The sequence below is a fragment of the Haemaphysalis longicornis genome, unplaced genomic scaffold (genome assembly GCF_048455015.1).
Source record: "Haemaphysalis longicornis isolate Haplotype H1 unplaced genomic scaffold, Haemaphysalis longicornis Haplotype H1 scaffold_7, whole genome shotgun sequence".
Classification (NCBI taxonomy): Eukaryota; Metazoa; Arthropoda; class Arachnida; order Ixodida; family Ixodidae; genus Haemaphysalis; species Haemaphysalis longicornis.
In genome coordinates, this window is record NW_027526422.1 from 178,533,041 (window position 1) to 178,559,277 (window position 26,237).

The 26,237-nt window shown below is 47.4% G+C and overlaps 1 protein-coding gene and 1 pseudogene across 2 annotated transcripts in view; both read right to left on the reverse strand.

Moving 5' to 3' along the window:
- LOC144147286 (uncharacterized) overlaps nucleotides 1-26,237 on the reverse strand; it is a 90,934-nt gene that overhangs the window by 51,539 nt on the left and 13,158 nt on the right. For both annotated transcript variants that reach the window (XR_013317881.1, XM_077679383.1), the window contains exons 2-3: nucleotides 23,619-23,734; nucleotides 18,845-19,046 (exon numbers count right to left, since the gene is read on the reverse strand). Coding sequence is in view for 1 of the 2 variants with exons in the window: in XM_077679383.1 (XP_077535509.1) it covers nucleotides 18,845-19,046; nucleotides 23,619-23,734 (318 nt within the window). In the remaining variant the exon portion in view is untranslated. The remainder of the gene's footprint in view (nucleotides 1-18,844; nucleotides 19,047-23,618; nucleotides 23,735-26,237) is intronic.
- Nucleotides 13,111-16,742, reverse strand: LOC144145580 (uncharacterized; annotated as a pseudogene).

Consider the following 26,237-nt stretch of genomic DNA (forward strand, 5'->3'; position numbering starts at 1 on the left):
TATGGTGACGCGCGATGTGCACGTTCCACTTGGCGTCACGGGGTGGCCTCCTGCTGTGCGTATATACGGACCATCCCATCTGGTCATAACTTTCTTCAGTTTAGACGCAAATGGTCCGCTCATTACCGAATAGTCAGCTCCCGTGTCTACGAGGGCGACTACGTCAAAGCCGTCGATGGACACCTTGACGTCAGGTGCAGTCTTCCTCGAGTTCCGGGTTCGTCGGGGCGTCGTATCTCTGCTTGTACGTGTTGACGGTCGGGCACTGTGCATCGTCGTTGTCGTCGTCTTCTCAACGGACGTCTCGGTCAGGTCGGGTACGCGTCGCGCCATGTAGCTGTTCGTCGTGTTCAGGAGTCTCGTCAGGGCTGGGTCGGGTCGTCGGGATGAGGGCATGTCGTGAATCACTGTCTTCGGTGCGTCCTTGCGTCGTTGGAGGGTTTCCAGTATTTCACCGTAGAGCAACTTCACCTCCAGAAGTTGCTGCTTTTAGTTTCCCCGCGTGGGCTGGGGGACCTTCCAGGTGCGAAATCAGCATTGCTACGGCGGTTAGGCGACTGGTATGGGTAGGGCGATGGCGATCGGTGTGAGCGGGCTGGTCCTCGGTTGGTGTTGGACAGGTATTCGTCAATCTCAGTAGGGCGCTGGCCGGGTCGGGGGCGTGGGGCGTCGACGGAGAAACCACCCAGTCCGAGTCTCCTGTACGGGCAGCGACGATAGATGTGATCGGCCTCCCGGCAATGGTAGCATAGCGGACGATGATCTGGCGTTCTCCAAACGTCAGTCTTCCTCGGCGTCTGGGTTTGGGCTGTGTACGGCGGTACGGTCGACGGCGGCGAGAGTGGGGACGGCGGCGAGAGTGGACGGCGGTACGGTGGAGCTTCTTGTAGACGGGTTGGAGCAGGGCGGGGTCGACTAACAGCCGCAGAATAGGTCATCGCCTGTGGCTCGCGGGGTGCCTCGGATGGCATAGAAGTGCCCAAAGCGTGTTGAACCTCTTCGCGGATGACGTCAGTCAGGAAAGCCACTTGAGGTTGCGGCGTCGTCGGAAAAAGCTTCCGAAGCTCCTCCCTGACCACTGCTCGGATGGTCTCACGCAGTGTGTCGGAGCTTGTAGCCCCGGCACCGATCGTCTCGGAAACCATCACGTTGACCGGGCGATCGTACTGCCTCGTTCGAGCTTCCAGCGTCTTCTCCATCGCGGGCGCCTCAGACGCGAATTCGGCCACCGTCTTGGCAGGATTGCCACAAGGCAAGCAAAAAGCTCCTGCTTCACCCCTCGCATGAGAAACCTTAGTTTCTTTTCTTCTGTCATCTCCGGATCCGCACGTCGAAACAACCTCTTCATCTCCTCAACAAAGATCACTACCCCTTCGTTGGGGTGCTGCGTTCCAGTTTCGAGTAAAAGCGCTGCGCGTTCTTTTCTGACCACGATAGTGTAGGTCTTAGTGAACTCGCTTTTGAACTGAGCCCAGTTTGTCAAGGAGCTCTCGTGGTTCTCGAACCAAGTGCGAGCCGAATCTTCCAAGTAAAAGAAAACATGCCGGAACGTTTCTGCGTCGTCCCACCTGTTGAATTTCCGGACGCGCTCTAGTTTTTCCAAACATTCTTCTGGGTCTTCTGCGGGGGCTCCTCGGAATGATGGCGGTTCCCGTGGCTGCTGCAGAACGACTGGACGATTGGCTTGGTTGAGCATGGTGCTGGTTGCGACGTCTTTCTTCTTCGTCTTCTCCGGTAGTAGACCGAACTCGGGTGGTAAATCTTGGACGCAGAGGCTGGCTCTTGTTGGACTGGCTTTGCGGCTTCCAGAGGTTGTAGTGGGCATGAAGGGTGCGTACCCCGCACCTCTACCAGATGTCACGAAGACAAGGACGGAGCAGTTGTCTTGAATGAGAAATACGTTTATTGGAGCGAACTTGTGCTCCCCTAACAACTCAAAAGAATACAGAGGCGGCGAAGCAGCGGTCAACAAAGTGACTTGCACAGGCGAGTGTCGTCGAATCGAATGCCCCGGCGTCCGCACTGCAGGCTTTTTATCTTTCGGCGCGCGTGGTTCTCGAAACGTCGATTCGCATCGAGAACATAGTAGATCCAAGAAGATTATTCTGGGGTGTTCACGTTAGATCGGAATGCTCTCCCTATCACAACAGATAACACATGCGGCACAGAAAGAAAGAATGGAACACGCGCTTCCCTTGGCGCAGAGATAACGCAGACCGGCGCAGCCGGGCGGTAAAAGCAAAACACAAATAAACAAACCCAATGTATGGTTCGCGGCAATATATACCAAAGTTGCAGTCCTTATTGCCAGTGCTGTTTGGCATTTTAACAGTGTTTTATAGTGCCGAATGAGGTATGATTGCCTTTTTTATCTTTGCAGGAATAAATAATTGAAAATTCAAGTCGAGAAAAATTGCGCCGTTTTTTCCGGAAGCGGGAATCGAACCCACAACCTCCGCATAACGCGTGCGGTGCTCTACCATTGAGCTAGTTCAGCGGCAACTCCGCTCTCGACTATACCGCGGGGTTTTGTATTTACGACTGCTCAGAGCCCGGTCAACTAGCGCCGCCCCTCGACCACCGCGGAAAGACGAGGAACGTCTTTTCCCAGCGGCCGCACGTAAGACGCCTTCGGGAGTCGGGGATAGCCAAAGGCGTTTCAGACTACTGAAGCCAGAACCCTCGTAATGCATTTTGTAGAACAGAGACGTACGGGACGAGGGATTCCGTAAGGACACATATCAAAGTTGCAGTCCTTATTGCCAGTGCTGTTTGGCGTTTTAACAGTGTTTTATAGTGCCGAATGAGGTATGATTGCCTTTTTTTTTCTTTGCAGGAATAAATATTTGAAAAAGGACTGCAAAGGACGGCGTGCTCCCCGACCAAGCCAAGCTTCGCGCTGTCGCCGAATTCCCGAAGCCAACCAACATAAAATCCCTTCGGAACTTCATAGGGCTTTGCTCGTCCTTCCGGCGTTTCATTCGCAACTTTGCTTCCATCATTGACCCATTGACGAAGCTCCTCGGTGGTGCCCGTGACTTGCCTGCCTGGTCTCCGGCCTGCGACCACGCGTTCCAGACTTTGCACCGTCTCCTGACCTCGCCACCCATACTTCGACACTTGGACCCTGCAGCGCCTACCGAACTTCATACTGACGCCAGCGGAGTTGTCCTTGGGGCTGTGCTGTGCGAACGTAAACCAGGTTTCGACAAATATATCGTCGAGTATGCCAGCCGCACCCTAATGAAGCCAGAATCCAATTATACAGTTACCGAGAAGGAGTGCTTGGCCATCAACAGGGCGCTTGCTAAATTTCGACCACATCTGTACGGCTGCCCATTTGATGTGGTCACCGACCACCACGCCCTCTGTTGGCTGTCTTCTATCAACGTTCTGCAGGCAGGTCGTCTGGGGGATGGGCGCTTCGCCTCCAGGAATATGATATACGAGTGAAATACAGGTCAGAAGCCTTCGGACGCCGACGCTCTGTCCCGTTCACCCGTACCTGCTGATATATCGGACTCTCCAGGTGATCTGTTTTCTCTTTCTGTGACTGATATGGCAGCTGAGAAATGGAAGGACCCAAGGATTGTTGCGCTCCTCACCCCGCTCACCAATCCTTTCCAAGCCGTAACGCCAGGCGCTCTCCGTAGGCAAGCATCTCACTTTGCAGTAGGCGATCAGCTGCTTTATCGACGCAGCTACTACTTGGATGGCCGCGAATGGTTGCTCGTGATTCCTCGACATTTGCGGTCCGATGCTTGTGCCTTGTTCCACTCTGACTCTACGTGTGGTCATGTCGGCCGAATCAAAACCTATGAACGTTTGCGTCTTCGATACTTCTGGCGCGGGATGTACAACTTCGTGCGAAAATACGTTCGATCCTGCCGAGATTGCCAATGCCGAAACCCGTCGGTACCTCATCTGTGCGGTCCGTTACAGCCGCTGCCTTTGCCAGTAAAACCATTTGATCGTGTGGGCATTGATTTGTACGGACCGTTACCCTGCACAGCCGCCGGAAACCGCTGGGCTATAGCTGCCATCGGCCACTTGACGCGCTATGCGGAGACCGCCGCTCTACCAGCTGCTACGGCACGGGACGTCGCTTCGTTTCTTCTGAGGCGTTTTATACTCCGTCACGGTGCGCCTAAGGAGCTACTCAGCGACAGGGGACTCGTCTTTTTGTCTGACGTCGTCGCGGAGCTTCTTATTAAGGAATGCAGCGTCATCCATCGAACGCGCACTGCCAACCATCCACAAACGAATGGCCTCACAGAGAGCTTCAACCGTACCCTCGGGGACATGTTGTCTAAGTACGTTGCGTCTGACCATGGAAACTGGGACCTTGGACTCCCTTACGTGACGTACGCCTACAACACCGCCATCCCAGCGACGACGGGTTTTTCTTTGTTTTTCCTTCTATATGGGCGTGAGCCATCGTGCGTGCTGGACACCATCCTTCCCTAACATTCTGATGTATCTGAGTGCACACCGATCTCTGAGGCTGCCAAACACGCCGAATAATGTCGCCAGCTTGCCCGTTCTTTCACCACTGAAGAGCAGGAGCGACAAAAGTCCATCACGGCTGGAGAGCCCGCACCCGACTTCGTTCCCGGTTCTCTCGTGTGGCTCTGGCTACCCACAGGACTCTAGCCTGTGCTTGAAATTCCTGTATAACTACCAGGGGCCGTACCGTGTTGTCGAACGCACTTTCCCGGTGAACTACGTCGTCGAGCTGCTACCGCCTTCCCAGGATCTCCGACGCCGTGGACGTGACACAGTGCATGTTGCTCGTCTGAAGCATTATTATGACCCGCTCGTCTCGCCATCACCTTGAGTCGCCAGGATGGCTACCCTCTTTCGCGGGGGGTTGATTGTAGTGAAGAATATTAGCTACGCTCCCCAAAAGCATCAGAGTCGTCATTACCCAGAATGGGTCATGTCGACCAGTGCGAGCAGCGTCATCATCAGCAAAAAGACTGTCGGTAATCCTCATCGCCACCGCCTGGAGCGACGGGGTTCTCTCGTACTGCTTCGATCGGCTCGTTTCTGCTTCCCTGATCCGCGATTCCTAACTTCTCGCCTTCAGTACGACCTTCGTCAATATATCACCTTTCGATATATATATATATATATATATATATATATATATATATATATATATATATATAGAGAAGAAAAACTTCGAACAAGGTAAAAGCACGATTGTGGCCTACGTTTCAGCAAAGATAACTTGCTGAGGAAAGCAAGTTCTCTTTGCTGAACCGTAGGCCACAATCGTGCTTTTACCTTGTTCGAAGTTTTTCTTCTCTTGTGTTCTCTACCATCTTCAAAGTTCTACTACTCCCTATATATATAAAGGGAGTCCTCTCCCTGAAACGTCAGTAAACGTATTTTTATTTTCTAAGTCTTTCTCGTTTGTCTCTGTCTCTACTAACCTTATATATATATATATATATATATATATATATATATATATATATATATATATATATATATGGAGCCAGAGAGAGAGAGCACTTCTCAAAAATGCTAGAGGCTCAAAAAAATGGCGCACGGAGGTTTCGAACCAGCGATTTCAAGAACAAGCAGCCGGCATTGTAACCTCCACTCCACACCAAAAGATGGCGCATGTGCGCAAAATACAGCCTCTTAAACTAAGCCCTCAATACATTCGGCTGGCTGTTCCTAGTTTTTGTCGTATTTGAGAGGCCCTCGTAGTGATACCACATGTCCCTCGCTCGCCGATCTTGCAGACTGTCCCTATATTGCTATTACTACAAGTTATATGCCCGTATCGCCTTCAGTAAACCAGATAAAAGCTATCGCACATGTCCATCTCGGCGACAAAATTCACGACAGTCGGGTCGGGACCAAGAAGGTTAAAAAATTGTTGTGGTGGAGGGGGCGCCCGTAAAGTGAAGCCGTCGCGACGCCATCTTCCTATGGGAGAACACGCGCAGTTGTTGCAGCTCGCGTTCCGTGCGTGCACGGAAAAGTGTTGCTGATTCGCGTGCGCGCCATGTAACGCCATCCAAACAAATATGGTTGTTTCGTGCGTGGCTCATGGTTGTACAAACAGTGTGAAGGTGGCGCCGGGAGTCACAATTCCCACGTACGTTTCACTCATGCAACTTTATTATAAAACTGTTCATGCTCGTTGAATTGTGTCGCGTAGTATTTGCACCTTCACTGTTTAATTTATTTGCTGCTAGGTTTCGGAAATGTGCTGAGACAGTGCTTTTTTGTCAGTCTCTTTTGTTTGCACTTTTGATAGCATGTTTTTTTTAATTTGCTGTCGTGGGTCATAAGTCGGTCTTCTTTCAAAAAACAAACATTTTGTTTTCAAAACACAAACTATTTAACCTGGTTGTTTCCTGTTGGTTTTCTGAAAATGCTTGATTTTCTGCTTATTTAGTTTCTTGCGTAACTGCTGTTTTTCACTCTACAGTTGTAACTCTGAATTACTTTTTGCTCTGACGACTTTCATGGTCAATTTCTGCATTTGAACCGTTTACAACCAGAAGATAAACAAGTGTTAATGAATTTGCGAGTTCTTATGCATTTTTTTACTTTGTGGTAGCTGCATATCCAAGCCAATGAGGTGAAAAAAAACAAGGTCCCTGTACTCGGAGATCTGAGCTTTAACGAAAGTCTCATGGTAGAAATCAATACGGAGACGTCGGACATGGCTCGCCTCATAGTACACAGTGTTGAAGTAGACCTTGAGAATCTGTTACGCAATTTAAAACCACTGGCAAATTCGGCAGACTGTGCAAAGCACAAGGTACGTGGTTTCTTGCCCCTAGCAGGATGGCCGCCGGCAGCCGCAGCCGAGCCCATTGGTTGGTACAGGCGGGTCGGGACCGTGTTTTCCCCTCATTGTTTTTTTGCACTCCCATCTGCTCGCCCAGTGCGTGCCGCATTCCAATGGCAGGCACAATGACCCTGTTCCCGCGTTCTCCCAAGTGCTCTGCCCCCTACTCCTCACTGCACGATGTCACTGCTCCTGTTTTCTCAATGGAATTCGCCAGAAATTTCAAAGTTCGCGCGCAGGACCTGGAATACAGCCGGGAAGTCGGTGATGGCGACGTGTGTGATGTGGCTTATTCCTGCTACGTACGGTGTCCCGGGATCACCGATCTTACTCGCATGCAATCACAATGCTCACGGTATAGGATTCCTCGCGCTGCGAAGATACATTCAGCTAAAGTTTTAAAGCGAAGTTTTATTGTTTCACTGGTGCCGTTGAACGCAAATACAGTGCAGGGAAGCCAGCCTTATATTACGATGATGATGAATGGTTGTGGGTAAAGTGAACGAGAAAAATCAACTACCGTCTATTGAACAACAAAGATGACAAAACCAGAAAATCTAGTCGTGGAGTTAGCCGTTTGATCTTTGTTTTTGAGTTTAATGGCGACGATGGTTGAACCTGAAGCTTTCTTGTGATAGAGGTTTTCGTTGGTCTATCCCAACTAAAGTGTTGCGTACCTCCAGAGTAGCACATACTGCCATCCCACTTTGGGATTGGCTGCCGTAAGGGGAAGACCGGGTGCGTTTCGTTCTGAGTAGGCTGCCTTTAAGCAACGTCTAACACACCGGACAGAACGTCGACCCCGATCTGATGAACGTGTGCTACCGCTCAAAAAAGCCGCACCTGGACACCGTCGCCACGTCCGTGTGGAGAAAGGGACGACGAGCCGCGGAGACCCGTCATAGAGAAAGAAATACTGGTAAGAGTGGACACTCCCATAGAGCCCTGCGGCCGAATGACTGTACTGTAGTGTAGCGCACCGAGCGGACGGAGAGCCAAACTACTAACCATACTTCGTACGTTCACTTTCGGTTTCGGTTTCGCGGACACCGATTTTGGCGGGTAGTTTGAAGGACTGGAAAGCGCTGCTCACAGCGACGGGCATCGGTACGGTATTCGGACGCTTTCATGCAATAATTAGTGTTTATTTGAATATATCATTCTCAGGCTTAGTGCCCGTATGCTTCTACAGAATTAAAACCTTTTTCTGAAAACGTGAAATTGCAATTTACAGTACCACTCACACTTGGTTAAGAATTCTGTCGCGTGTTCACATGTTGCCGAGCCACATAAAAGAGACACACCATAAATGAAGAAATATTTATTGCATGCCACTAAACGGAACAAGTTCAAATTGTCATCACTCTTTGCAACACATATAATAATAAACAGTGAGTAATACACAACAGAGACAATACACAGTAGTGAGAGGAAAATACGTTTCCAGGAATGAAAAAAAAATGCACAAGTAAAGGTACACAACCACACAAAGGTTTTTTTCTCCACAGTAATTGAAAATGCAGAAAACCCAGAAACTCAGCCATCCACAGGTGTACTTGTATCTACGACACCCTCAGACTCTGTGCGCTGTTGCAGGCATACAAAAATATCAACCATAACATAATCTAGACACTCGGATACTAGCAACTGTTTACAACCACTATCTCCGCAGATAATTTTCTTAGTCTGGCAATTTCTCCAGTTAGGATGTGAAAGAAGGGAAAAACTTTGGCTTTGATGGCCTCGCCTATTTGATGAACGCTAATGAGATCTATTGCCTCGGGGCAACTTCAAATCAGTAGCAGTAATTGAACATAAATCCCATTTGTGTGGAGATGCACACGCAAAAGGTTAAGAGGAAAAAAATCAACTTCCTATTGGTTCCTTGCAAGGGTGCATTTTCCCAAGAAGCTGGGTTACCTTCCGAAAGCGTTGCCTTCCCAGTAAGGCAAATGGCCAGGCGGGGATATTTTAGGTACGTGCACGTAGTCAACCGACAGGTTCCAGGCTCGATTAAGGCACACAAATTCATGCCTTCCGCTGTCAATACGAACAGTCTAATATAAGAAACAGGGAAGCAGTATATTCTTCTCGTGTATGAGACAATGGTGGCACATTACAGAATCCCATAAGCATTTGACACCGTAGGTCCTAACATGGTTCTCTTCATCTAGGCCAGTCCTACAACAGGCAGCACGTATGGTGACAAACGACATTTAGCATGACCTCTTACCCTGGCAGTCTTCATAATGTAAAAGGGTTTTTGTGAATGTACTGTTTTCACAATATTACAACTAGCAGCAACAATAACTTGCGAGTGGAGTTTGGAGACTGTATACGCTGTTGTTAGTGGTTTTAATGATATGAGGCATGTCACTGATAAAAAACCGTTTGTTCCTTGAGTCAACGATAGTCTTTTCAGTGGTCACGCCTTATTGAGTGCCGAGACTTGCGTTAGATTTTAGGTGCTAATGGCAAGGTTCAATAGATGGAATACAGTTGCGGTATCCATCAGAAGCATCAATAAGGTAGCAAGAAGCATTGCAGGCAGTCATCAATACAACTGAATAACTCTGGGAGAACAGTTGGCACGGCCACTTTTGTGAGTCCTGTGAGGGCACGATTCATGAAGTGCTTGCACCATGTTTGGTATGACGAATGCAGCTGGCTGGTTGGCTCTGTCTTGAGGGCACCTGTAGACCTGCACAGGTGATAGGTGATATAGTACACAAACTGCTTGCAATGACAGATGATATGCGAATAGTCTGTAAATTTCACTGCAACTAGTATTCACGTATTGCCTCCAGTGCATGCCACCTATTTAAAACGCAAGTTCTCTTATTCTATTCAGCAATCATGCGGTCAAGCTATTAGCAACACTTAAAATATGGGTCTTTGTAATTTCGCAACACTGGTTAGGCACATTCTCAATGCAATTCACCTATTGTTTGGGTTAACAAGAATGATAACGCTGCTCACATAGCCTGAATCCCTTTGTCTTTTTTTGTAAAATCAGGACGAAGAGCGAGAGCGAGCTGAACGTTAAACAAACCTGTTGCCCCACGCGCTCGCGAAAGAAACGCATCCCGAGAACGGGCACCTGGCGAAAGTATAATTGGGCGCTGTGTGGGCACCACGGCAAGCAGCAGTGAGCGTCGTACTGAGTACTACTGACCGCCAAAGGCCATGCCTTAAAACGATATGACAAGAAACACACAGTTCCGACTGAATGGGTGCAACCTGCGCAATACGTGTTTAATGAAACTAGCCAAAATATGACCAGAGAAAAGAGAGCAAACGCTTGAAAAAACGGCAAGTGTGGAACAGTTGTATGCAATGCCTGCGATACCGGAATTGATATACGATGTAGAACGAAGACCAAATTTGAACGTTTCAATGCACTGCGCACTCACCCCGCCTCGAGCAAAGCTGTTATCTGCCTACGAAAGACGCGTTTTTACCGTACCTGGCGCGCCAAAGCGAAGCGACGAGCGCGCGTTATCGGCGTTGGCGAGCGGGTTCGCTTTGTCCGCAGGCAGCTTGGTATGCACCCATGTGTAAAACTTACGATGAGTGTACGGCTGCTGGTTATGCCCAGATAAGCCAAATTAATAAAGATACGGCTACTTCGCCGTGTACGTTAGCCCGGACGGCTTTGCAGCGCATCACAGCCATAATAGCAGTAACAGTTGGCCAAGCTAGCAATGGCTAGCTAGTATAATACAACGCAGCCTGCGGCTCACGTAATTCAGTGCAGCGACAGCGCACAACGCCTGCTTCGCCTACGGACCGCCGGCCGGCCGGCCACTTCCGCAACTCACAGCCGTCGTTTGCGGCACGTAAACGCTACGTGCGACGACGGGCGCGTACCGCTGGCATCCCTCAGCGCTAGATAAAACGGCACAACCAGCCTAAAATACCATTACGTCCAGCTAAAAAATGGTGTCTTACGCCTTTCCGGGGCGTTTCCAAAGCGCTTATCTTAAAGACGCAGCACTAGCTATGCCTGATTCCCTGAGGTTATGCAGTGCTCGAAGCGTTTGCAGTACAAGGAAACGTAAATATGATACGCCACACCAGCACTTTAAAAAAGAAAGTCTCACCTTTCGTTCAGGATGCAAAACCGATGTCGCAAATAAAGCGCTAGGCGCTTCCTTCTCAACAACAGAGGTTAGCACGAGGCTGCAGAAACGCACGTGCAAACGCTGCCGAAAGAGCCAAATGGCAGCTTGTGCTTGCGGCTTGGCCAGGCTTGGCGCAAAGAAGCCACAAAAATTTACATTGACAGCCATTCAACTTATTACACAAATAAAAATGTGTAGTCTAATGTGTAACAAAATTTTAAAAGTATAATATTGTGTGTTAGCTTAATTTTAAATATATAGTTTTTTACCACCTGGGCCGACTGCCGGACGGCGCGCGAGTCAGGCCACTCGGCCGCGATAAGCCCGTGTGTTCACTCTTCTAATTTTTTATTTCTCTATGGACCCGTTCTTATAAGTGGTTTAATAGAATTTCATCCTGATGATGATGATGGGAACGAGGGAGGCGAGGCGTCTTCTTTTTCAACATCCTTCCCCTTGCGAAAAATGCTAAAAGTATCACGACATGCTAGGGTCCATGGCCCAAAGCAGACCAGGTAAAAGGTACCAAGAATATCAAGTCCGTTGAAGCAAGAAGGTTCAGAGAGCTCGCCACTTCGGCTTCCACCGATGAAATCGATGCTTAATACCCCGCCGAAGCTTGGAACTCCGGCCTCGATGAGCAGCTGCTGAACCTTGCATGTAGCTGAGACGCCTGCAACAGAAGAAGTCACCCCTGCTTGTGGATCCAAAAGGCTTTGTTCGCCGGCAGGCTTTTCTGTTCTTCCCAGAAGTTTGCGTCGTTTGTGAAACCATGAGAAGCCTCGGAGAGTTCTTTTTAATCGAAGGCGTTGCTTCCTTTTGACTTCCCTTTGGCTTAAGTCTCTCTGTAGTCCTGGGGCTCTCAGCGACTCGGTGTATCCCTTGCGTCTTGCCACACCGCATCCATTGGGTCCGCTTGCGTCTTTCATGTGCCACGTTGCGAAGCAAACCACTCCTAAATTCATTCTCTATCGGGGTGGTTGTTCCTTTTCTGCCTATCTGTCGGCCTTTCATAAGTTTCGTGCGATCTCTTACTTTCAGGAACATAGACATGTGCGGACGCTCCAGAAACATGGTAGTGTTTTCGTTTTGCCACTCAGCTATCCTGCTGCTATCTGTTTCTCGCAATTTCGTGTACCTCAGCTGCCGCATTTGTCATTCTTGGTGTCTGATAACCAGCGGTCGAGTCGTCAGCGGTGTTTTCTGCTTGCTCTAGTTGGCCTCTACTCACAAGAATTTCAGTTTGCTCTGAGCATTTATCGTCCGTTAGATGGTATGATGTAGTTCCGGCGCAGCACACAAGACGGCCGTTCTCCATTGGCAATATATCTTGCAAATGGAATGCTGAATTGTAGGGGCATCTGTGATTTAGGGGGCCAATATTGCTCTTTTCATTCGTTGTTTCCATATTTTCCGCATCTGCATCTTCATCCTTTCGGTGCTCTCGGAGGTCTGACCCAATTGTTGCTTTGACGGACGCTATGCGAGCTTGTCGGTTAGTTATGGCATGGGTGACCTTCATTTACAGTTGAACCTTCACCTATATTGCCCTTCCTCCAAAATCAAAGGAATGAAACATCTCCGTGTTGAGCTATTCAATGTCCATGATATTTTATACTTCTCTGTTAACCTTGTCCAGACAATCATTTTGGTCCGTCAAAATTCATAACAGATCAGTTAACTCACACATAGGTGGCAGCCCGATGCGTAGAAAGTGTTAACAAATGTTAGTGACTCCCACACGACCCGCCGTTTTTCGATGAGGGACTCCATGGCCCAGACCAGTGTCACAGACGTCAATATGGCTGGGGTCACGCTCACGGGGCAGAAGTCGGCGCCATAGTAGCGGGAGTCACGCAGCCACCAAGGCACAATCCATAGGTCGGCAAAGGCGGTGCAGTATGAATGGGTGCGGCATGCTTCTTCTTAACTGGCCCAAACTTTCTCAACGGGTTCACTGGAACGGCGGCTTCATTTCTGTTCCCCAGAGGTGAGAAGGCAGTCGAAGGTAATAAGACAATTTCGCTCGGAGTGGCTCACCTCCGGAGGTCCCTTTGTCCCAGGTTTCGGCAAAAAAATGCAGAGAAAAGGACGATGAGGTGCGACACTCATTCTGATGAGTGGTTTAGTCGAATATGCTTATGATGACGATGATGGGGACGAGGGAGGAGGAGCAGCAGGAGGAGTGAAACTTTATCTTTGATCAGAATAAAAAAGAGTTAGAGCCTGTGGCCCGCCGCACAGGTGCAGTCCCTATTCCCTACGCCTCTAGGTGCAGTCCCTATGCCTCTCTGGTAGGGAAAGGGTTGGGGGATAAGGCAGGGTTGCGCTGGCATGCCCACACCATGTGGAAGGTGTCGGACACCTCCCCACAGTGCAGACACCGTCCATCTGTTTTAGGGTCGAAATGCTTTGCTACTGCCGGGCACATAAATGTGTTCGTCTACAGGCGCCGCAGTATTCGCTCATCGGCCTTGCTCAGACCCTTTGCAGGGGCTGGGTAAAGCCGGCGGTTATCGCAGTAATGTTTTACGATTTCTCTAAACCGCAGAAATGGTTTGCTAATCTCCGAGCCGGAAGAGCATGGGTGAGGCGCCCGGTGGGTAAGCGCTCGGGCAGCCGCGTGCGCGGCCTCGTTACCTCTCAGACCGTGATGCCCCGGAGACCACACAATTTCTTTAGGAGCGGGGTCTAGGAACCGCACCACTCGTTTTAAAATTCTGTAGGCCAAGGGTGGTACCGTGCCCGCTAAATACCTTTCACAGGCTCGGCGCGAGTCCGTTATTATTGTCCTTGACTTCGGGTCCGAGGCGGCGAGCGCTATGGCAATCGCCTCGGCTTGCGTGGAGTTAGGAGCCCGGTAGGAGAGCCCATAGACTTGCTGGTCCCTGTGAATTACAGCGGCAAAGAAAAACCCTAGAGGCGACGGTCCTGCCACATCAACGTAGAACACACCTCGCCCATTTCCGTATTTCCTTTCCAGGGTCTTAGCGCGTGCTTCCCTCCTGCCTCCGTGAGTGTGCTTTTCCATGTTACGCGGAAGTGGATGCACCCAGAGCCTGTGCCACCACAACTCTGGGAGTTTGCACGTCTCCTCTGGGATGCACTGATGTTTTATTTGTAGGCGATTAAGCAAGTGGCGCCCGGACGCCGTTTGTGCGAGTCTAGTGTACTGATTTGTGAGATCAGCCTCTTTCAGCTCTTGATATGAATTGAGCACTCCCAGCGCGATAACCTGGTGTTGGAGGTAGCCACCGGGAGGTCAAGGGCTTGTTTTGTGGCCTTCCTAATGATGACGTCAACGCGATTCTCGTGTTGTTTGTTCGTACGGAGGTAGGCTACGGAGAAGAGGATCCTACTGGTTACGAAGGCATGGGCGAGCCGGAGCGCGTCTCTGCCCCGTAACCCTACGCGCTTGTTGGATACGCGTTGTATCATCCGTCCGACCTGTTCACCTGTTCGCTTCAGTTTGGCAATGGTGGTCTCTGGTCTAAGTTTGTTGTTAATAAGCAGGCCCAGGATCCTAATTTCTTCCACTTCTCTGATAGAACCACCTGTTAAAGAGATGCAAAGCCTTGTGTTCTCTTTAGAATTGGGTTTAATGTGCAAAAGTTCTGATTTTGTTGGGGCACATTGGAGGCCGCAGTCATTAGCAGAGCTTTCGATAATGCTGGCAGCCCTTTGAAGGCGGTCCTCCATTTCCCCAAGGCTGCCTTCTGTGCTCCAGATTGTTATGTCATCGGCGTAAAGGGCATGTTGTATACCCTCTACCCGAGCTAATTTGTGCGGCAGCTGCATCATAGCAATCTTAAAGAGTAGCGGCAATAGGACCGCTCTTTGTGGAGTACCCCTTGCACCCATGTAATATGGACCGTACTCCTCATCTTCGATCCTCAGGAATGCTTGACGCTTGGAGAGGAAATCTCTGACGTATGCGAAGGCTTTCTGACCACAATCCGTTCTACTTACGTTTTCTAGTATGCTGCTGTGCCGGATGTTGTCAAATGCCCCCTTGAGATCTAGGGCTAGCATGGCTTTATCGTTTTTTCGCATTGTAGTTGCTCGAATTACGTCGCGGTGTAGCTGGAGAAGGACGTCTTGTGCTGACATATGTGGGCGGAACCCGAACATAGTGTCAGCAAAGAGGCCCGTGGACTCAATGTGTGGAGAGAGACGATCCCGGACCATCACCTCCATCAGCTTACCCGCGCATGAGGTGAGCGAAATTGGCTTTAGATTATCAATATTAACAATTTTTCCTGCTTTGGGTATAAAAGTGACCAAGGGGGTCTTCCATTCTGGGGGGAGTGGACGGCCGTCACAGATTTGATTTATGTAATCTAACAGTTGCAAGTAGGCCGAGTACAAGAGGTTCGCCAATAGTTGGACTGTTATACGGTCTCTTCCTGGGGCCGTACCTCGGCGCATCTTGTACAATTGCTTTCCGCCCGCAGGGTCGAGGGAGGTGAGGCGTCTTCTTTTTCAAGAGTCCGTGCTACAGACATAGAAGCGCTACGAAGACGAGCAGGAAGTCATGATCGTCGCTGCACTCAACCTTAGGTTTCTTCAGAAGTACGGGGAAGCCGTTACACAAGAAGAATACCTGGGCACAACGGACATCCTCTGCTTCACGGAACTATGGTCGAATGCACTGTTGAACTCATGGGGTACCGATCGCCAACCTTGTCGTCCGATCTACATCACCATGACGGCGGAGTGGATGTCTACACCAAGTGTAACATGACTGATCCCTTCGTGACCACCAACGTCTCCGAAGCGCCCAACGTCAAGAAAAATGCGCGTGCGGTCGTCGCACTGAATGTGCTCAAGATCGTCACTGTGTACTTGTGTTTGAACACGTCCCAGACCCACGTTCAGAGTTGCCGGGTGGAAGTAATGCATACACAACAGGCACAGATAGAAAAGACATTGCAGAGACCAACGTGGACGTGACCAAGCAATCGGTTGAATGAAACGAGATCATCATGTTGCACAATACTCGTTGTTTCTGAAGACACCGATTCACCCACCACCCAAAACCATTCCAGCATAGATGTCACGTTTTCAAAAAGACTGTGTCAAGTCATGATGGCAGAACCTCTGATTGTCTACCACAGCGATCACAAGGCCATAATGTGGTAATGTAAAGTCTTTCTTTTCTAATTGATTTAAGGAAAGTCAAGACTGCCAGACTTAACGAACGTGTCTTCATCATGTCCTGTTTCTAAAAACAAATCAACTACACCTAAGTCTGAGGACAACGATGGGAAAACGCGAAGCTTTACAGCGTCTACCCGTGTCAAACCCGCCAAACTAGCGCTGAATCTGAGCGAAGCAAACGACAAACTCAACATCTAAAGCTTCGCGTTTTAGAATCAATGTAATTAAACATAGGTATAAATTGATTTCTTTTTATATGCTGTCATAAAAAACGACCTTGTTCGATTACAAGGCTCTAGAGCACACCGCTCAGTACTGACAATGAACATTGGCACCAGCGCCACTCCCCCTTCATAGCGGTTGAAATTTTCCCCGCACAAGCCGAGAGGTAGAGCCGGGGACGGTGATGGGGATATTTTGAGTGTGGCTTAAACCTGCAAGGTATGAAGTCGCGGGGCTGTTCATACAAGAATAACGTATCCTACTCGCAATTTGGAACATGGCTCGCGGTTTTTTAATGTCTCGCGGTTAAAATACACGCGGAGCTGAAGTATTGGAAATGCTGTCATCAGAACGTAACTGAATGGTGCCGTAATACTGAATTAAATATACTGAAGTAAATTTGAATTAAATATACTGAATTAAATACTGAATTAATTGAATTAAAATTACTGAAAAATTGAAATAAATACTGAATTAAATATACTGAAGTAAATATACTGAAGTAAATTTGAAGAAAAATACTGAAGTAAATTTGGCGCAGTGTTCTCTCGGTGAAGTGTTTCCGTGCTTGGATAAGGGTAAAGCAACCAAAAGATAGCTTTTGGCAAACGGTTTTTATGTGCTGTGCCCAGTGCATTGATGTGTCCAGTGTTACGCCTAAGTATTTATATGCATCTACTTGGCAAATTGCTTTTCCATCTACTTGAAGGTTACACAGGTGGGATAACTGTTTTTGACGCGAAAAAAAAATAATAAATTTTGTCTTTTTAATATTTATTACTAATTTGTTTGTGTTGAACCACGTTAACGTTCCCGCGAGATCTTCATTTGCCAGAGTTTCAGCTTCGGCCACAGAGTTACAGCTGATTAATAGTGCTGTGTCATCAGCATACAGGATTGCTTTGGCGTAAGTAAGAGAAGTAACATAGTCGTTAACAAATAAAGAAAATAAAATAGGACCCAAAACCGAGCCTTGTGGGACTCCAGACTTGACGTCTTTCAGTGTCGACTTTTCACCTAAAACGTCCACAAACTGTTTACGGCTGGTTAAATAACTTCTAAAGAATGAACTTGCTGGGCCTCGGAACGGCACCAATTTTTAAGGAGCTGAACATCATGCACTTCAATAAAGCACGAGATTACAAAACAGCAATACTGATCAAGAGGGTCATAAGTACTAACACCCCGTACCACTCATCTATCTTAAGCTTTCCTAGTAGAAATACTAGGCATGCTAACAATAATAACCTGAACCTACCGAAGATATCAAATGTATATGGGTGTCGAAGCCTTCCTTTCATTGGCACAAAAATATGGAATAGCCTCCCACCAACACTAAAATGTATGACACAAAACGATCAGTCAAAAAAAACCTACATGATGTCTGACACATATAGTTCACCTAGTTGAAAGCTCTCTGCAGCCCATAATACGTATTTTCCCTGATACCATGTACAGTTCCTAAGTGTATGTACCGTTATTCTTGTTCAAAGTTTGGCGTTTATTTTTGTAATGTATCAACACATCTTCCTTGTTACATGCATTGAACACCTGATATGTTCCTTGTTCTTGACTTGGATGAAAAAAAAATGTGAAATTTTTTGTATGGATCCAAAACTAGCCTTGGGGCTATGGATCCAGATGCTAATCACAGCACTTGTATATATGAAAATTTCTGAAAAATAAAAAACCTTCTTCTTCTTCTTCTTAAAAAAATACAGCGCTTCTGTAAAAATCTGGGTTCGGCGGCTTGTCGGTTAACGCAGTTGATTAGCTCTCGTACAGAAAGCTGCTGCGGAAACAAGCTTTGTCATTACAACTATGCTTGGTTGAAACTGCCTCAGCATATCACACAACAGGGGCTTTTCTCGTCGTTATTTGTGCCTCACTGGCCGACAATCACTAGTTCACGATGCTGCTTTTGGCTCGATATAACGTCATATCCTTACACCATGACCCCAGTGCAGCTGTACGATGTAAACACCTCCTTCGGCCTGCACAAGCGCCATTCCACACAGTCTTTAATCTCTATAGTCATCGAAAACATACTAAAAAGCTTGGACACATAGTACTCAAATTTGTGCGTGGGGAATACTGTGGTGTATCATCGTCCAATCAGCTGCACAGGCGGCTTGAGCGCCTTCCACATCGTACTTATCTGATAAAGCAAGGAAAACCTTATGCAAGTATTGAAAATTGCTCTTTTCTGTCTTGTAATATACAATCTATTTAATTTGGGTCAAACACCAAGCCAAGCGTCTCTTTTAAAAATTCGCAATGCCTTTATAAACAAAGAACGTATAACACAGAAACGACGAAAGACAAAAGAAACATCACACGAACGTGAGCGCTCGTCCCTCTCTCTCTTGTCTCACGTTCCTTCTGCGCTGCGTATTATTTCTAAAACGAATGTGCTAACAGGCCCGAACATGCTTTCCTTCTGAAAAGCATTGTTTAGACTCCGAAAACTTGGTAGGGCTGCTGAAGACCAAGTCGTTCTCGGTACAGATATGGCTCTTACCGTGAACTCCTTTTTGCTCGCCATGGCCATCTGGATGCAGACGAGTTGACCCTCCTCAAGGCGAAGAGCATCAGGAAGGTCGTTTCTGTTTGGTAACCACTTGTTAGCGTCAAGCCTATCAAAGTAAGGTCTAGAGCTCTGCTGGTGCATTCCAACTTCAAGGGCATAGTAGGCGATGTCGTCCACAATTCTGAGAGAAAACCTACAGGCAAGGTACCAAAATTTCAGCCATGAGTGAGCTGCAAAAAGGGCATCAGGTTCTCAAAAACAACGCGGAGAAGCGGGTGGGAAAAAGATAAGAGAAGACGGATAGCACCGCCTAGTCGGGGATTCAAAACTTTCTCGCTTTTGCTGTCTGGCGCTACATTTTGAACATGAGTTGGGCTGAATGGAAAGTATACGGATGATTTTAACCGCAAGTGAGGATCTTTACCGTGCTACTAAATCTATTCACACGGCAGGTTTTGTGTTTCACCTGCAGCGCGAGAACAGACGTCGTGGCCGGGACACGCAACGCCTCCCTTGGCTCAGCAGCATGGCATTTAGAAACTGGGGTTCCACAGGCGCTTAGTTGATAACACGCCAGGGAGTACAAATGTTAATTTATTAATAATACGGACTGTCTTCTGAAAAACGCACACAATTTCTTCGGGTACGATTGTTGCTAAGAAATTATTTGGTCGAAATACTGCCTTATTTTTAATCCTTTCTCTTGTAAAAATCTCCAAATTTGATCTAAAACCTATGAAATCTTGTGGAAGTAAGAGACCCCTTTAAACATCTGAGACGCCTCTACCGGTCAACAAGACGTTGCTGCAACCACTGTTTACGGCATCATGTGCGGGCAAATTTTTATGCGTAAAAGTATTTGGCGAGTAGTCCCAGAGCCGGCATGATGTGATGGTTTTCACGTGCACAAAAATGCCGGTTCGGCGGAACTAACAATTTTAGTTGTTATAATAGCCCAAATGCGGCAAACAAACTCGACTGAATTTTTGAGAACCAAAAAGTGAAAAATTGTACAACAAAAGTTTCACTAAACCTACCCCTGTATATTTTATGCTTCCAACAAAAACTAAAGAATAAGCAATACAAGTCCCCAAAAGAACTTTAAAATACGTGTAAAAGTGGGATAAAAAACCAACTCGGCGTACGCCTTGCATCTTCGTAACCAACATATTTAACGTAGCAAAAGCACTTCACCACTATAAGGCTAGAGATTTGCATCATTGGCGAAAACACAAAGTAAAACTACAAAAACGAAAATAGAAGAACGCTACGCATTACAGGCAATTCTCTACACTTCTGCTGATTTTTTTCTTTATCACATTCAGAAAACATATTTTCTAATCTGCGTTTCACAGGTTGTGGTAATGGCCATTCATGCAGCGACACCTATTTTTAGTCCTGGTATCGTACATGTAACATTCGCGGTGATCGGGCGTCAAATCCAGTCATAATTTAGTAACCTAATAAGCTAAGAACCTCTTTAAAAATTACGACGTTCCTGAAAGAGGTACTTAAAATGTGTGAAATCTCCTCCGCTACAAAATAACGTGCTCGGTTCAGTTATATGTACAATTCCTACAGATTCTTCACCAGCTAATCTGAAATCCCTAACAAACATGACTACAGGTGAACCTGGTAGCATCGAGTCAAACTTCCTTAACTAACAATACCGGTTGCCATGAAGGCACCATTGCACAGACCTTGATTTTTAACAGATGTCTCGTACAGTCGTCCACTTTTATAGCTAGAGCCATACTTTACCCACTTATCTTCTTCCTTGCTTTCGTGTAAGATATATTAGTGACAACTGCTGCCCTCCATTCAAAATTAAGGAGGTCCTCCAGATCCCTTTGAACAGTTTTGATCAGACCTTTTGAGATCTTCTATGCTAATGTCGAATGTAATGTTCCAGCTAATCCTGTGGGCGACTGTATTATCGTTGAATCCACATGCACTGTCATAAGCTCCAAGAGAGATTCGAGACTAATGCTGGACCTTTTCTGTCATAATAAATACAGAAAATCAGTCATTATCATTGCACGTCTTTCCTTTTCTTTGTACAAAGCTTTATACAAAGCAAGAAAAGCACAAACGGAGGTGTTTTATTTTAGAATAAACCAGTTATTAACGCATCGGTGCAGTTCGTGGGCTTTTTTGAACATTACCGCTGTTTTTCTAGTTTGTGGTTCCGTTCCAGAGGGGTGCGATAGTAATATGCCGAAGCTGTGAGCTATCAAGTTCACTTGCACACATGCATAATTTGACTTCACTTGTATGCCAGCTGCAAAGCTGATCGAAACCAAAACTTATACAAAGCCGAACCAATTTTATTATGGTTTGCTAGCTGCGGTTTTTTATTTTAAAAACACACGAATAGCAAACGTTCGGCATACAGACACTTTAAATGGGCACATCTCTTCGTACTCAGTGTTTACATCGGAAAACGGTTGGGCGAACGCCACCTACCTAATCATGGCAATTCAAGATTTGGAGATGTCAGAAAATCTAGTGCGGGAAATTTTTCGGTGCGTATCGTTGCCTGTTACAACACTTTCCTATCTTCTCCTTTGAACTGAACTGAAATATTGGTACTTGTGACACTCTATTCTAACAATATTTCGGCCAATTCGATTTCATACTTCAATGGTCGTTTCATTTGGATGGCAGGTCATGAACAAAAAAGAAACACAATTTGCTTGATTAGACTTTGTCAGAGTAATATGAGTATTACAGGGCGTTTGCTATTTGCTGACATATTGGCATTAGTTTGTGTACCGGAGGTAACGTAAATTGTCGGTACTACAATCAATGTCGCATGTTGGGGCGTTCTCAGCTTTAAAGAACCCAGCGGGTATTACGACAGGGCAAATACCATCGCTTTTTACGTAGCCAAAGAAAGCAATCTTTAGCACAACACACAAGTCTTCCACACAAATAAATACATATAAGCGCGATTTCAAGCTTCACAGAACCTTGAACCGTGTAGCTGGCGATAATGTTATTGAAGACCGGCCGAAAGTTTCCAATCTGTACTCCGCCAGGAGACATGCGGAAAGAGAGTCACGTTGTTCTTAGCGCACGGCGTATACGCAAAACACAGCTTTTTAGGACTTTGTGTAGATAATTTTGTCACCGCTAAAGCGTGGTCGCTAATGGTGAAATCCCGAGTTCATGATCACAGACACGTTAGGCGGATGACCTTAAATTATCACTATACATGCGGGATTTTTTATTCCTTCCCACGTTTCCTGACACACAAACGAGACCAACAAGACCCGGTATTCGAATGCACTATAATTGCAAGTACACGACCCCCTTTTATTTACCTTAAAAACCTACTTCACAATGGGGAGCTGTGTAATATCTATACGCGACCAGCACCACACCTCCTGGTTCTGCGCGTTGCACTTCCCCACCGGGCTCTACCTGGTGGTTCGGTGTAATTTTTTATGAAACCAACAACAGGTGAATTTTGGCTCGCGATAAACAGTTAATCCTGCGAGATTCAATAGGTTACCTTCTCTCAAGCACACTTTGCAGCGGGATGAAGGTATTTTTGCAATACATGTGTTAAGTAGTTGTGAACGTTCACATATATAATTGTGGTATTATATTGTTACCTAGGATCTTAATGATATTAATGTTTCATGATAGGATGCCCCACCAAAGCGTGTTACAAATGTCAAGAAGTGTATACTTCAAGTTTTATTGCCCTAAGTGTTTGAGGCAGGATAGAAAAAATAGGCGTGTCCGTTAAAAAAAGCCGCAACCCTTTTTACGATGTCATATGTGCACATAGACTGCCTCAATTAGGGCGAAAGCAACTTGTTCAATGCACGCCTGCAGTAACTTGATGAAAGAATGGCAACAAAAGGCAAACATTTCCGCCGCTCTGAGATCATAGCGTGCCAACAGCTTTCCCGCATCGGCAATACAACATATTCGTAAGATTGTTGCAATGTCGCCTAACACCCAAACCCCATCTCTTTGCCCTCCCTGGTGAAGTAGAAGTCCGAGCTGACGAGCTGCGTTCCACACATGCAAATCAACCTTGTGTCTCGTCTCAGAGCGGCTGCCACGGCTTGGTACATCCCGGACTAGGAACGCCGCCCGCAAAACCATATTTCCATGGGGAAATCTTTTGTCCTCGAGCACAACTACTTCACATTATATCAGAATTTTATTAGCTTGTTGTGACGCGTTTATTTATTCCTTCGGAAGAACGCGTAAAAAAAGATTTTTTTATTGCCCTCCCCCCTTTTCTTTCAGCAGTGGGGTAGAAGCTTTGCGTAAAATACTAGCTGGTCGACCTTTTTAATGATTTTTAGGTATACTGTCCAGGTTCTTTCGCATCAGTGTACCGCCTAAGCCGCGTGGTTTTACTCCACGTTACCGCAAATGCATTAAGCGCTTTGTTGTTTGTGGTCTCCTCAACGGTCATCCAGATGTTGGTAAACAAGAAACTAAATGGTGTTTCGAAGGGCTCAGGTCGATGTTATGAAAATGTGTGCTCAGTATTTGCATTTGCCTTAGTTAATTGGAACGTAGGACGACGGTTTTTTCTGGGCGATGTGACTACTTTCGTTGTATCAGAATGTTAACCCATGCCTCATTTCAATGAACCACCGGTTAGCGGACCCTGCCTACACTTTTTGTGACGGCCTAAAAGCACAATACTTCGGCCGCCAGGACAGGGTCTTGAAAAAATCGGCATAACAGGCTCCGCAGTGTCGTGCCCTGGGGTTCATGCCTTGCGCATACTTACTTTGCATCTTTTGCCCTTGCTCGTAAGAGAGCGGTGTAGGTGATATCCTTCACATCCCCCTTGTCGGTGTCGCGGATTGTTGTTCCGAGCCTGAGGCCTGGCGCAGTGAGCGGCACCTGGACGATTAAGGAACGCGATAATTAGCAGAATTGTATTGTCTCTTCAAACCGTGCATACGCTTGCGGCAAAGCACAGAAACGAACAGTGGAATTATAACAGAATAGTCTTGCAATAAAGAAATACACAATAGGCGTACGTCAAAGGGAAGGATAGAATAAACCCACCAACCGCGGCCGCTTAATGCCTACGGCGTTGTCAAGCTGAGCCCAAGGATGCATGTTCGATTCCCGGCATCGGCGGCCGCTTTTCAGATGGAGGCGAACAGCCAACGCGCCAGTGTTGTGCGATATTAAGTGCGAATGCACTTCTTAAGCGACCCTGAATCACGCGTCCACCGCCGTCCGTCCGTCCGCACCACATACCCACTTAGGGCGATTGGCCAAGAAGAATTCTTTCGCATCACCCGTGCATTCCCACTTCCCAATCGACGACTGCTGCTTCGCCAGGAGCGGAAGTCGAGGCGAGTGCTGCGGCGTGTACTTCGTCGGTCACGTCTACGCGAACCTCGTGTTGCACGCCGTGTCCACCTCGCCGGTCAGGGACGAGTCGCCGTACAGTGTCGTCTACACCGACGCGTACTCGTGCGACGGAATAGTGGTCGTCACCCCCTACCTCGCGCCAAACATCTCGCGCGACGACGTCGTCGAATACGTGGACGCGGCGATGGAGAGTGTGGCCAGGCGCGTAAAGCCCTCGGACGCGGTCGTGGTTGTTGGGGACTTTAACGTGGACGTGCGAAAGGGCGGCGAGTGGTTGATGGAATAAATGCTCGCCAACCACTCCATGACGTGCCTACCGCTAGAGGCTCCCACCACCATCAACGGCAGCTACATCGACCTGGCCTTTGCGAGGAACTGTCTGATACGCGCGGTCTTGCAACAACTCTTGACCGTACATTTCAGTGACCACAGGGCGGTCATAATGACCGTCAACTACAACGACAACACCAACAAGTGCTGAATAAAGAATACTGTCGTTTCACTTTACTTGCGTGTGTGTGTGATCTCCTCGAACATACACTTTAATTCACCAAGATTTCCAGAGAACGACTAACGGGGTGTGTGAATCCCCACTTGATCACGCGGGGGTGCTAAATGCAACTAACGGGCGAATGCCACCACAGTTCAACATAACTCCCCCTCATAGCATCACCCGTGCATTCGCACTTCCCCATGCTCCCCTTCGGGGAAATGCGGGTGTTTTTTTTTCGGTGTACGTTAAAGATCCCTATGTGGCTAAATTAATCCGGAGCCCTCCACTACGGCGCGGCTCATCACCTATGTAGCTTCGGCGCGTTAAACTCTATTAAATCAAACAATCAGAATAAAACCCACATTCAGTATGTTAAACATAGAGGAAACACCCTGCTGTTAAGGTATACTGAAAATTCTTTTCCACTCACATTTTATGTTTCCTTCACGCTGCTGTCACATATGCTTAAATATTTTTGTTCACGCCACCACCACTGCTCAGAGAGACCTTGCGATTGCCCTTGAAACAAAGGTTTCCTAGGATGGTAGATCCTACCTCCTTATCAGCAGGTGACTTTCAATCGTATTCGGGCTGCATCCAACCTTTCCCGCTATTTGTCTCACTTTTAGGTAACCTAAAATATTTTCCATTGGAAAACGTTTGCCACCTTCCCTATAAGAAAAACGGGGGTCACAAATGTGTCTGCCCCGCGAAAATTACTCCTTTTTCACGCTCCGGGACCCTAGTGGAAAGTCGCCCAACAGAGTCGCGACTCCGTTCCGGCTACTTTCCTGGCGCAATTCTGCGGGAGACGGGGACAGATACGGTGACCAAAAGAAACCAAAAAAATGTTTGCCGGTAAGACAGCACTGTCATTTGGCGCCGCAGGTTTGACGTCACACCGTTTCTTATACACCACGCGCCCGGTCGTCGACATGCAGGTGGAGTGGATTTTTTTTGCCTTGGTGGCGGGATCTGCTGGCGAAGAGTGCCCTGTACGGTGGCCGTTAAGGTGGTGCTTCATAAGTACGTGCTCTGGCCGGTTGGCGTCATGACAATTTTACCGTGTTTTTGCTCTGATGTCCGTGAGGACAGCGTAAGTGATAATGGAATCAATGAGGACGGTGCTGCACCAACACAGCAAGTGCATCTGTTAGAGGTAAGGAAAGCATTCACCACGGTGAGAGACTTTCCCTCAAGAATCTAACAAAAACAGAACTCAAGACGGGACACATAAAAGTAGGCTTCACACACATAGCGCTGACTATACGAAAAAAGTGTTTATTTGCCGCTCAGCAATATGAACACAAAGGTTACACCGGGTTAAGGGCGGAAATAATACAGAAACATAAAAGATTACAAAAAAAACTTTAAAAGTTTAGACAAGAAAGGGGTCTTCGCGTAAACATAATACTAGTTCGACCTTTCGGCCTAGTCCTCCATAAACGCAATCTCCTGTGGAGACAAGGCAACCGAACGTTTGCTTACACAATCAGTGCCACTCTTATAAATCGTGTATGCATCCAG